The 13037-nt window shown below is 31.7% G+C and overlaps 1 protein-coding gene across 1 annotated transcript; it reads left to right on the top strand.

The window, feature by feature from the left end:
- Window positions 1–1500: 1500 nt before the first annotated feature.
- Window positions 1501–6792, top strand: LOC110814159 (cathecol O-methyltransferase 1-like). Its single transcript, XM_088220488.1, is given in 6 exon segments — window positions 1501–1798; window positions 1800–1902; window positions 1904–1923; window positions 5411–5724; window positions 6173–6237; window positions 6421–6792. Coding segments are annotated over 6 exon segments (1122 nt in total). The 5' UTR covers window positions 1501–1550.
- The last annotated feature ends 6245 nt before the right edge of the window (window positions 6793–13037 follow it).

Raw genomic sequence — 13037 nt, 5'->3', positions numbered from 1 at the left:
CACCCTTAATGGTGACGAGAAAGACGTTATGTCTTGCTCTTCCCAACGGCTACATTAACAATAATTGCAAGATATTTTTGTTAAAATAAAAATGCATTTCAAATCAATAGATCTATAAATTTTAAAACACAATCTCGTATTGAATCAATGAGAAATGTAAGTGGAAGTGTACTTGAATCCATAGTAAAAAAATAGTTGGCATAATGCGGTAGAATTTTTTGAATTAATACGATATCTTAAAGTTAGTTTTTTTATAGTGACGAGATTTTAAAAAAATAAAATGGCGAACCTGTGATTCGGAGACTATAATTATCATTTATATCGACAAACTTTTGTAATTTTTATTTTGTCAATTATAAAACGAAAATATTATAAAAATAATATTTACATATTATAAGTATATATTTAAACCCGATACATTAAGATTTAATACTGTTTAAATATATTTGATTATTTTTAAACAATCTAATTAAATCGATAGATCGATAAGTATATTGAAACCCGTATTAAACCTATATTTCAAAAAAAGTCCAACAGCCGTCCATTTATTTACAACTAAAAAGGGATGCTGATGAAGTTAAAACATCACAAATATTTTTATTTTATTTATTTTGATTGATTGTTTACATATATATATATAATATGTGCAATACTGTTTTGACTATGTCCTACGGTCAATAGTTATTAATAAAATTGTAATATTATTTTTTTTAAAAATATATATAATAAATAAATTTTGCATAATTCATAATTTAATAGGTAAGTGTAATTAGCGTAATAATTTATTTATGATTATTGCCAATCAAGAAGTGGACAATTATAAAAAAACGTGTTCCCACACATTCGAATTGTTTTAATGAATTTTAATTTTTTTTTAAAATAAAAGTTATCGGATGTGGTGAAGAATATTTTGAGGGGTTGGTGAAACATCTCATCGTCTTTAATGTTGTCGCCACATTTCATATGCTATAAACTATTTTATTAAAAAACATATAGATACTGTCAATTTGCAAATTCAACATTTGCTTAAATCTTATATAAAAAAGATACAACAATATTTATGTTATGGATGAAAATATGCTTTTTATGAGTGCTAAGTAAGGATTATATAATTAATGTAGTTACTTTTTTATTATTAAAAATAATATTTATATTTAGAATATGTATTCAGAAATCTACTCCAAATTCATTATCAACGTTAATATATTTTTCAATTTATATTAAATTTTAATTAATATTATTTGTTTAGGTAAAATGCTCTCTGGCTCTTTCTCATTGAAATAAGAGAATAGATATAGCCATATCTTTCTTTTATGGAGTATGACTCTGTATATATCTACTTTTATAATACGATGTCATTTTCAAAGACAATAATTGGATATAAATTATTTATTTCAAAATCTACTTTAATATTCCTATATCAAATATATTTTGATCTATTTAATTTTAATTTATTGTGGACGTCAACCTTCACCTACAAATACCCATCAAGAGTGAGAAAAAGCTAAAGTTAATTGATGCCTACATAATTTGTAGAAACACAGAAAAACATGGACAAAGAAAAGCAAGAATTAGAAGCTTACTCATCTGCAATGGATTTGGTGCTGCCAATGACCACGCAATCCGCAATAGAGCTTGGAATTTTTGAGATATTATCCAAAGCGAACAACAATATCGACAAACTCTTAACTTTTCAGATTGCTGATTGGATGTTCAATTGTAAAAATTCTAATGCAGCGGTCATGTTAGACCGAATTTTAAAGTTACTGACTGGCCACGGCATGGTGGATTGCTGTCTGGTTGGGCAGAGAGAGGTTGTACAGTTTGAATGTTATGTCTAAATATTTTGTGCTGAACGAAAATGACTTTTCGTTAGCGCTAATACTGAACTTGATTCAAGATGTCTGTTTTCATGAAAAGTTGGTATGTTTTATTAGCTATGTTCTTCTTGCTCTTTCTCTACTAATCAACTTACAAATTTATTAAAGTTTTTAACCATTGAATTCGTAGTGCATTCGTATAAATTAATCACATCTTTAAATATGCATTTAAGCAGATATATGTTTAAGTTGGTATGAATTTGAATCATTAAAAATAAAACTCATTTAACATGATAATTATAAATGTGTTTAAATAACTCAAAATTCTCTCTAAATATTTAAATGTGTTTTGACATCGTGGGTGTGGTATTTTATTGTGCAAATAGTTTAATTACTATTTATACAACATTTGTTAGTCTAGTCTAGTCTAGTCTTCCATGTATTTATTTGTCAAGGATAACAATAAAATTATAAACAATGATGTTAGTACTTTTTACTCATTTAAAATATTGTTCTGAATTAATAATATATTAATGATGCTCAATTCTGATTGAAATAATTAATTATCTTCTGAATTTATTATGTAGACCAAGGATTTCTTCATTTTAATTATTGAATCATTATACAGTATAGTAAAATAATAAAATTATTATAACGCACCTTAACGTTAACAAGTTATATTAATATTTATATAGCATAATTCGTTACGTAAAATTATTAGAATGTCTTACGGCACAATAAAAAATTGTGTGGTTGAGGAGAACTCCTTCATTTTTATCCATGCCAAAGGTTATCCATCTTTACATTTCTTTTTATGACCCGGTAAAAACTTCTAAACCCTCCCCCGCTCCTTCCTTCTTCTTTTTTATAAACTCCTTTTACCTCTTTAAAAAAAATAAGTTAACCAAATCAACTCTAATAGCTAAAAAGATGGAGACTGAATTGTAAGAAATTTATTTGGTCAGATCAGCTAATTGCCAGAGTTTTAATGCTCTTTACAGTATAGTTGTAATATCTTGCAAATTTAAATGTCTCTTCTTAAATTTTCAAGCCAAACCTTTGTATAAAAAGGGTGAGAAAAGATTCTTAATGCCTTTCCCTCTTCCTATTCAATATCTCTTTAATGGATTTTAAATGTCTTTTGACATTAATACATTTTCTTTTTTGGTTTTCAACTTTTTAATCCATCTTAATTTCTATTCCTCTTTAATTTTTAAATCCAAATCCAAAAAAATCACACATTTGAAGAAAAAAAAAATGTCTCGCATTTTTATTATTTTATAATGATATTAGAATTTTTAGTGGTATAAAAAGATAATCATGGTGTATTGGAGGGGTGGTGGTCGACAATGATAAGAGCATATGATGTAAAAGAAATAAATAAGGAAAGGAGAGATTTACAGTGAGGGAGGCCGTTTGTTAGGATTTACTTGCTTTGCTGGCTACATAGAGCACAGGAGAGAGACCAAATTGGAGGAGGATGAAGGGTAGAATGACATACACATTGGGGCAAGGGAAAATGGAGAAGTTGAGACAGAGAATGGGAAAGTATGTGATCAGATTAGGTTAGATTTTTCATATATTTTTATTTAATTATTATATGTATATATTAAAGATAAGAGAGTTCAATTAATCAATCAATTTCGGCTGCCAAATCCAGAAACTGGAACCAAACTAATTAAAAAAGTTATTTTTCAGTTTTTTAACTGATTAATTATTTAATTGATTTTTTCAGTTTTATTAGTTTGAATATATCTGTTTTAAATTTGGCGTTTATGTGGTCACATCATAATTTATTTAGACATCTATTTTATGATTTAAATAGATCATAATGCTAAAAGTCCATATAAAAATATTAAAGTACACGTTACAAATTAAAATTTATAGTTTTTTATCTCACTTCTCTATTGTTTTTTTTCTCACAAACATGTACTCTACCACCCTTAAGCTAAGCTAATAACTCTTTAACACTAAAATTTTCTTTATAAACTCTTTGAATATGAAAATCTACAAGTTATTAATCCTGACCATAATCCTAAACCAAATAAGAATTTTGATTACTATTCTAAAATATTTTTTCTTGAATCAAAGTTCATTCTACATGGTAAAATTGGTAAAATTTTGAATTCATCCAACAAAATATGAATACCCATCATGTAAAAGGAGTTTATATATTATCAAATTTCCTAAAAAAAAAATCAAATAGTTATAAATTTACAAAATAGAAATCAAAACTAATTAAGATACCCAAAAAACTTTGAAAAAGCCTTTTCGTCGAATTCAAATATTACTCTCGTCAACTAGTATCGTTAATTATGACAAAATGGTGCAAAATCAAAAGATAGTAAATAATATAGGTGGCATTGTTAAAAGTGTTTCCCACTTAGTAATAGATAGTTTTTTTCGTACATGTGTCTCATGCTACTAATCTAATTAGAAAGGTTTACAATGGTAGAATAAAAAAATTATCCTTGGTTGCCTTGTAAAAATGGTATGAAACCAAAGGGACACAAGTAATGTAGATGGTGTTGTTAAAAGTGCTTCCCACTAATGATAGATGCCTTTTGTCGAACATATTTCTCATGTTAATGATCTAATTAAAAAGGTTTACAACCATAGAATTAAAAACTCATCCTTGGTCATCATGCAAAAAGTTTCCACAAAATTTTATTTTAAAAGAGGATGTCTTAGCCATTGTTTAGGCTAATTTTTATGTGTTACATTGCTTCTTTAGGGCTTTTGCCTAAGTTATAGAGTTTTTTTTTTTAATCTTTAATTCTAGTCACTTATGTTAATGACAAATGCACCTCGTTACATAATAGAATAGATTCACGCATATGATGTTACAAACATATACATATCACAAACTATATGTACCTATAACATTTAAGATATTGATTTTTTCTTTAGTTTTGCTTATTTCCCTATCTATTGTTTTATCTCATTCTCATACTGTATTTATAATCTTAAGATGTTATACATCATCATGACTAATTACCCAACATTCACGTTTACCTTTTGTCTTCACTATTGGGAACAAGAGTGTCAATTTTTGGTGTTAGTCATGGCCTAATGAATCATCATCATATCTTTTCTCTTTCGACATTGTGTGTCAAAAAATTTTACTTGATGACACAATTTATTTTTCAAACATTATATGTACTTTGATTGATATCTTGTTTAGTTTAATAATACTTTACTCTCACCATATTTGTAGGTTTAAATTAATTAATATGTACAATTTAATCAAAATATTCATTTTTTATTTATATCTAAGCCAATTTTAATCTTATACTAGATTCTATAATGGTGGATTTATTTTTTCATTTATAATAAATCAATTATAAATGTACTTAGTTTAAATTACACCAGATTCAAATATAATTAATTTCCTATAACTCTTTTTCTCTCCATTAATTGTGTTCATATTCATGTTATAGAGAATACAACATTTGACTAAATGTAACATAATATATTTGATATTATTATTATTTTTTTTGCATTAAAAAGGTCAAGGATTAGTGGTTGAGTATGATATCCATACTTCATTGTTATAAATTGCTAAAAATATGCAACTAACTTACATATAGGTCCCAACTAAAAAATACTGTTCTGGAAGGAGGAGGAAGTCCATTTGAGAGGGCACATGGAATGCATGCTTTTGAGTACCCAAGATTTGACCCTAGATTCAATGTGGTTTTCAATGTTGCAATGATTAACCACACAATCATCTTCATGAACAAAGTCCTTCAACATTATAAGGGTTTTGAGGAACTTAAACAATTGGTTGATGTTGGAGGGGGATTAGGAGTTGCATTAAATGCCATCATCTCTAAATACTCGCATATCAAGGGGATTAACTTCAATCTACCTCATGTTGTTCAAGATGCTCCAACCTATCCTGGTATGTTGCTAATATATTTTTTTATTAGGATGTTTGTCAATATTTTGTAATATTGAATTTTCGATAAAGAACACATACTGTATCTTTATTTTTTAAGGACTTCAAATATATCAACAGCTAGCACTTTTGTGTGATGAGTTATGTTGAAGTTGAACTTGTGGTTTTATATAATTACTTCATAGACTTTTTTAAATGGTTATGTAGTCCTAAAAATATGATTAGTTGGAGTTAAACATATCGAATGTAAATTACTTAAAGGATAAACCAATTATTTTACTAAATTACTATTTCTATTCCCTTTTTTCTTCTTTCTTCTTCTTCCTCCCAAACAAACCTTGAGAGTCACTTGCATTTGTGTCTTGAATTATTATAATAGAGGTAGTTTAATGAAAAATAGTTCAAGGTAATTAATTAAGTATTCTATTAAATAAAATAATATATGTTACAGGTATAGAACATGTTGGCGGAGACATGTTTACAACTGTTCCAAGAGGAGATGCCATTTTCATGAAGGTGAGCATACCAATAGTTAATGTTTTGGTGATCTTGATTGTTAAGAATTTAATTAAGTAATAACTAAGGGTGTGATAATTAGTTATGGGATACTTGTAACAAAATTTGAAGTTAATGAGTATTATATACATGTATATATATATATATATATATGTATTAATGCAGTGGATTCTTCATGATTAGAGCGATGAACATTGCTTGAAGTTATTAAAGAATTGTTATAATGCCATACCAAATGATGGAAAAGTAATTATCATGGACTCAATTCTTCCAATCATGCTAGAGACTACTATTGAAGTGAAAAACACATGCAAAAGTGATGTACTAATGATGACTCAAAACCCATGAGGCAAAGAGCGAACACAGGATGAATTCATGGCATTAGCCACTAGAGCTGGTTTTGGTGGCATTATAATTATATGTGCTATTTCCAATTTATGGGTTATGGAGTTCTTAAGTAAGATTTTTTTCAATGTTGGTGAAATACTTATCATTTTATTATTGTCTAGACATATGAAAGTGATTATCAATGTTTTAACTCTTATTAGGATATGATTATTTGAAATCATTCTAATATTGTTCTTGGATTTTTTTAATACTTTTTTGCTTAATTAACGAGAATTATATAAATACTTAAATTAATGTAATTAGGATATTTCTTATTAAATGTCTTGGAAAACAATTGGTCATACTATTCTATTAATTATTATTTAGTATAGTGTCAAGTAATATTTGAGTTTGAGAATTCAAGAATAAGGTTTGGGTGCCATGCTGATGTTATTCGATTAAAAAATACAAGATTTGAATGAAACAATTATGGTATCTTATTATTGTCTTTAGTGTCTTTATTGTTAAATGTTATGTCAAATAGGATAAACTATTGAGTTAGTCAAATTTATCAATTGAAAAGATTTGTGTTTTGATTTTGACCAGGCTATGTCTCATTCATCTAGATATAGAAGACGGATTGGAAAACTCATATGTTTAACTTTTACGAGATCGAACATTGCTTACTTTATCCAACTTCTAAGTTAGTTTATGTTAGAATAGCATCTAACTCTAGCCTACAAGGTGTTGAGATACATCAAAGGTACCCCTTAGACAAGGGTTGTTCTATTTAAGCTCATCTACTTTGAAATTAAATATATATAAAAATAGTGTATGAGGAGGATGTTAGGACACTAGAAGATCAGTCACAAGATACTGCATTTTTTGGGGTTTTTCTTTAATATGTTGGAAGTCTAAGAAACAAGAAACAATTTCCAAACTTCTGATCAAATAAAATACATGACTATAACTAGTATATATTATGAATTGAAATAGATAAGGTACCTCCTGAATGCTTTGGGAATAGACTATATAGAAGTAGTTGTGCAATATTGTAATTGTAAGCCTGCAATACATATATTAGTCAATCTAGTATTTTATGAAATGACCAAATATATTGAGGTAGATTATCATCTGATATGTAAAAAGATTCAGGATAGAAGTATAATTATTATATATGTGAACAACAAATAAATTATCAACATCTTCACCAAGGCACTCCTAATAGTCTTCTGAATCAACATATAGCCAGGATGAGAGTATAAAAGTCTACTCTCCATTTTGAGGAGGGATGTTAGAAAATTCATAAATATTTTTATTTACTTGTTTTGATTGATTGTTGATATATATATATATACTTTAGAACATATATATGCAGTATCATTTTGGCGATATCCTATAGCAAATAGTTATTAATAACATTTTTTATTATTTTTAAAATTTATATATAATAAAATATTAATGTAATACTTGGGCTCGAAAATCGGCCCGAAATGATTTTTTTTTTTTTAAATATTTTTTAAAGCAATTTTATTTGTTTTAATTTAATTTTATTGAATGTTTTGAGAAAAATAAATTAGGAACGAAATTAAAAGCAATTTTGAGAAAAAACGGTGTTTGAGTTTGGGGGGTACTTTTAAAAGAAAAATTAAAAATAGGGGGTTAAAATAAAAAAAAAATAGAAAATTTGGCCACGTAGAACGGCTCAGTCAGTAGCCATGGCAAACCAGAGTATGCCGCGTGACAAAACACGCTGACATCGGCACCACGCAAGTGATCCACGTGCTTGACGATTCGACGGTCCCAATCACGTCCCCCGCGCATGAATGGCTTAGATTCATTCCCTCTATAGACGCAATCGGACTGACGAGATCAATCGCAATGAATGGCTCAGATTCGCCTATACAATCGGCCTAAATAAGCAACGATCGGACGACTCTACTCACTCCACATCGACACGTTCGGACGGCCCAGATCGACACTGGATGGGTATTTAAACGTCGCATCTCAGGGAATCCTAACCCTAGCCGCACCTGCCCTCGCTAGAGGAGAAGAACCAAACGCCAGAAAAGGAGGCCGATCCCCAGCCGCCGCCGCACCGGAGCCATCGCCGACCACCTAAAAAGGTAAAATTTTCTCTTTCTGATTCAAAATTCAATTCTGAGTCTCCCTATGATCATATCGAAACAAAGAGATGGCCGGTGAGCCAGAAAATATGGGCAAAGCTTGAAGGAGCTGCCGTAGCCAAAATCCTAAAACCCCTTCCATAAGCCCCTTCTCGTTTCCCGTTTTATACAATTTTTCAACTATTGTGTTCACCGTCCTTTTCTGTGCAAGTTAGCCGAAGAAGAAACCCCAGCCGCGAAGGAGAACCAGCAGAGCCGCCACACCCGGAGACCCCACCCGCTGGTATATTCGGTTTTTTTTTAATTTTTTAGCCAACTGAGGCCCCTTAACGTATTTTTTCATAGGAATACGTGTAAAACTAGCCAAAACTGGTCAATTTGAGACGAACCGCTGCCGTGGGCGGCGGAGCCAGGGCAAGAATCCTAAAATTGGCCAATTAAGGTTTTCAACACTCATTTTAGGTTTTTTGAGTATTTTTAGGTACATAACGAGTATTTTGATTCCCACAAAAAAATTTTAAAAACTCGAGACCTGTTAGGATGTGTAGTAAATAGTACGACATTTCGAAACACTCATTCGGATAACGATCCTTTACCCTATTCTCTGTTATAGTAAATTGAGGATTAATAATCGATAATAGTGTATTTTTTGAAAAATTAGAAAAATCTTAAAAATAATTACAGGTCTCTAGTGGAGGCAGAACCAGTTAGTTCATATTTGTCCTGATTCCCTGTTTATTTTTCTGTATGGCCTAAATTGCTTACTATTATATTGTACATATTTAAATAGATAGTTTTTATGGTCTTCTCGATTATGTGGTTTATTTGGTTCCTCCTGCATTGTTATTTGGTTATCTGGTCATTCAGTTATGTTAAATTATATCACTTGCTTAAATATCGTTTAAATTAATCGGTGAATATAAAATGAGACGTTGGTACGCGTTGGTGGTTGGTTGGATGATGAGAATCTAAATAAATAAAAGTTTACTAGGCATCCTAAGAAATGATGGACGAACCTGGTACATAAAGAACCCTACCGTGGATATTACCTCAGTTAGACAGGGTTGAGAAGTCGCATACCAAAAGGATTTTAGGAGATATGGTTCACCCTCATACTGGACGGTAAGTACTTATGCATGAAAATAACACGTTACTTGGTTATTTGTCTTCATAGGTTGATTTCATGTAAACTTGTAACGATAAGTATGGAATAAAATGTTTTAGATTTAAATATATTTACTTAAATTAAGGGTTCCATTAGTTGTTTTATAATTTTTACTAACTTTTATTTTTCATATCAGTGATTGACGTGATATTCTTATTGGGCTAGTATAGCTCACTATTCTATTAACCATTTCATATTAAGAGGACACATATCCAAATCCCGATCAGTAAGAAAGTTGTGAGTAGTTTACCTCCCAGACCCCTTCAAGACCTAGTGGAGGCTAACCCCTAAGATACTTATCTATTTATTTTAAGTCATCTATTTACTACTTTTTACGAGCTGCTATAGTAGGGATATTTCTGTATCCCTATTGGGTAATGTAATTTACTATGTGAGAAATGTAAACCCTAACTCTATTATTCGCTTCCGCATTTAAATTATAAATTCATTTTCTTTAAGGTATCGGACCTTTATACTTGGTATGAGAGCCGCGTTTCTTAGAACCATTCCTTACATGAAGATTTGAATCATTCAAATATAACCCAACTCTAAACCCTTCATTGTGTAAAATAGGTACAAGAACATGAGGAAGGGAGGGCCCCTACTGAACAGAGCAGCCCAAGATGGGTTGCTTCGAATGGATGTTGATCGGCTCTTCGAGATCTTAGAGAGACTCATCTCTGCCCAACAGGTTAGGGAAGAGAGAAGAGAGTTTTTTGACCCTCCACCACTGCCATAGTATGAGTCACCCCTACAACAAAAGGATCCAGTGCTACCTCGATATAACCCTGTTCCTCCACTGTATCATCTGACGCTGCCACAATACAATCCAGTGCCCCACCATACAATCTGGTGCCACCACAAGGTCACCTGGTCCCCCCTAACATAATTCGATTTTTCCTCAACAGGACGTGGTAGAACTTGCCAGAACTGTGGTAAAGATCATAGGGATCGACTCTATTATCGTCTCAACAATACATGCCGCATCTGTGAGAGTGTCCAACACTACGCAAGAGAGTGCCCGTGAAAATCAAAATTAGGTCAAACCTCTTATCCAGAGCAAAGCTTACAACCTCACCCAGTAGGATGCTGAGGCCAACCCAGACGTGATACAGGGTAAACTTAAGAAAGTAGTTTGTATTCAAGAGATCTCCATGGTTTGAAAATTCTTGGATGTGTTCTTTAATGAACTACTCAGACTGCCAGCAGACAGAAAAATTGAGTTCACCATAAACCTTCAACCTGACACCCAACCTATCTCAGTTGTCGCTTACCGCATGAGTAGTGTAGAGATGGAAGAGCTGAAGAAACATATCAAAAAATTGTAGGATATTATGTTCATCTGCCACAATGTATCTTCTTAGGGTGCTGGGGTCACGTTTGCAAAGCAAAAGGATGAGACCCTGAGATTATGTATCGACTACAGAGGATTGAACAGAGTTACAGTCAAGAACAAGTACCCTCTCTCCAGAATTGATGACCTTTTTGACCAGTTATAGGGTGCATAGGTTTTCTTCAAGATAGACTTGTGTTCAATTTATCACTAAGTAAAGATCAAGGCAGAGGACATTTCTAACAGCTTTCAAAATCCGGTGCAGACACTATGAGTTCCTAGTCATACCTTTTGGGTTAACTAATGCACCGACTATATTTATGGACATGATGAATAGGATTTTTAGACAATTATTAGATCAGTTTGTCATTGTATTTATCAATGATATCCTGATATATTTAAAGAGCAAAGAGGGACACGTTCACCACCTGATTTAGGTTTTACAGGTTCTCAGGAAAAGTTGTATGCAAAATGGAATAAGTGTGGGTTCTGCCTCGAGGAGACTACCTTTCTAAGGCACATCAGATCAAAGGATGAAATATCAGTGAACTCCACAAAAGTTGAAGCAGTACTTAGTTGGGAGAAATTGACTTTAGTTAAGGAGATTCATAACTTTCTGGGAATGACAGATTACCGCAGGTTTATAGAAGAATTTTTTAGCCTAACCACTTCTTTGACCCGACTCACAAAGAAGAACATTAAGTTTGGATGAAAAACGAACTGCGAAAGGAGTTTTACCGAACTTAAGAAGCAGTTGGCTACTGCACTCATTTTTGCTATACTGAGTGGAATGAGTGAATACAGAGTGTATAGTGATCCCTCCTATCTGGGATTGAGTTGTGTTATGATGCAGCATGAAAATGTCATAGCCTATGAGTCCAAGCAGTTAAAAAGTCAAGAAAAGAATTACCCTACTCAAGACTTGGAATTGACCACCATTACCCACGCCTTGAAGAATTGGTGCTACTACTTGTATGATGAGACTTTTGAGATTCACACAGACCATAAGAGTTTGAAGCATATATTCACTCAAAAAGATCTCAATATGTATCAGAGGCGTTGATAGATCTCCTCAAGAACTACAATTGTAAGATTTTGTATCACCCGAAAAAGAGCAATGTGGTAGCTGACGCGCTTAACAGAAAAAATACAGGTATGCTGACTCATCTAATTGTTTCTGAATGCAAGGTAATAGTGGCTGCACAGCAAATATGGCTTGAAGACTTGAAAAGAGTTACATGCCTAGCTCATGTAATAGTCCAACCGAATTAATCCAGAGAATAAAAGAAGCCCAATTTAACAATTCCACCATAATAGCTCAAGAAGGATGTAGAATAGGGAGTAAATCAAGAATTTCGAGTCTCTACCGATTAGTTGCTCAGATTTTAGGACATCGTATGTGTTCCAGATGACAATGAACTGAAAATGGACATAATGACAGTGGCTCATATCTCAAAGTTTGTCATATATCCCAGAAGTACCAAAATGTCTCAAAGTATGCAACTTCAGTTTTAGTGAAGCAAGATGAAAATAGAGATAATCGATCTCCAAGTGTCTTATATGTCAACAGTTTAAGGTAGAGCATCAATGCTCAGGTGGGCTACTTCAGCCATTATCGATCCCATAGTGGAAGTGAGAATATGTCACAATAGATTTCGTGACAAGGTTGCCTAAAACATGCTCAAGACATGATGTTATTTGGATAATTATCGATTGGCTCGCCAAGTCCTCACACTTCTTGGCTATCAAGATGACCGACCCCTTAACAAGCTAGCAAGAATCTATATCTAAGAGATAGTCAAGTTATATGAAGTCCTAGTGACATTAGTATCTGACAGAGATCCTAGGT

This window comes from Carica papaya, chromosome 5 (genome assembly GCF_054855325.1).
Source record: "Carica papaya isolate Zhongbai chromosome 5, ASM5485532v1, whole genome shotgun sequence".
Lineage (NCBI taxonomy): Eukaryota > Viridiplantae > Streptophyta > Magnoliopsida > Brassicales > Caricaceae > Carica > Carica papaya.
Note: the sequence above shows the minus strand (reverse complement) of the source record. Positions and strands in the feature narration are given on the sequence as shown.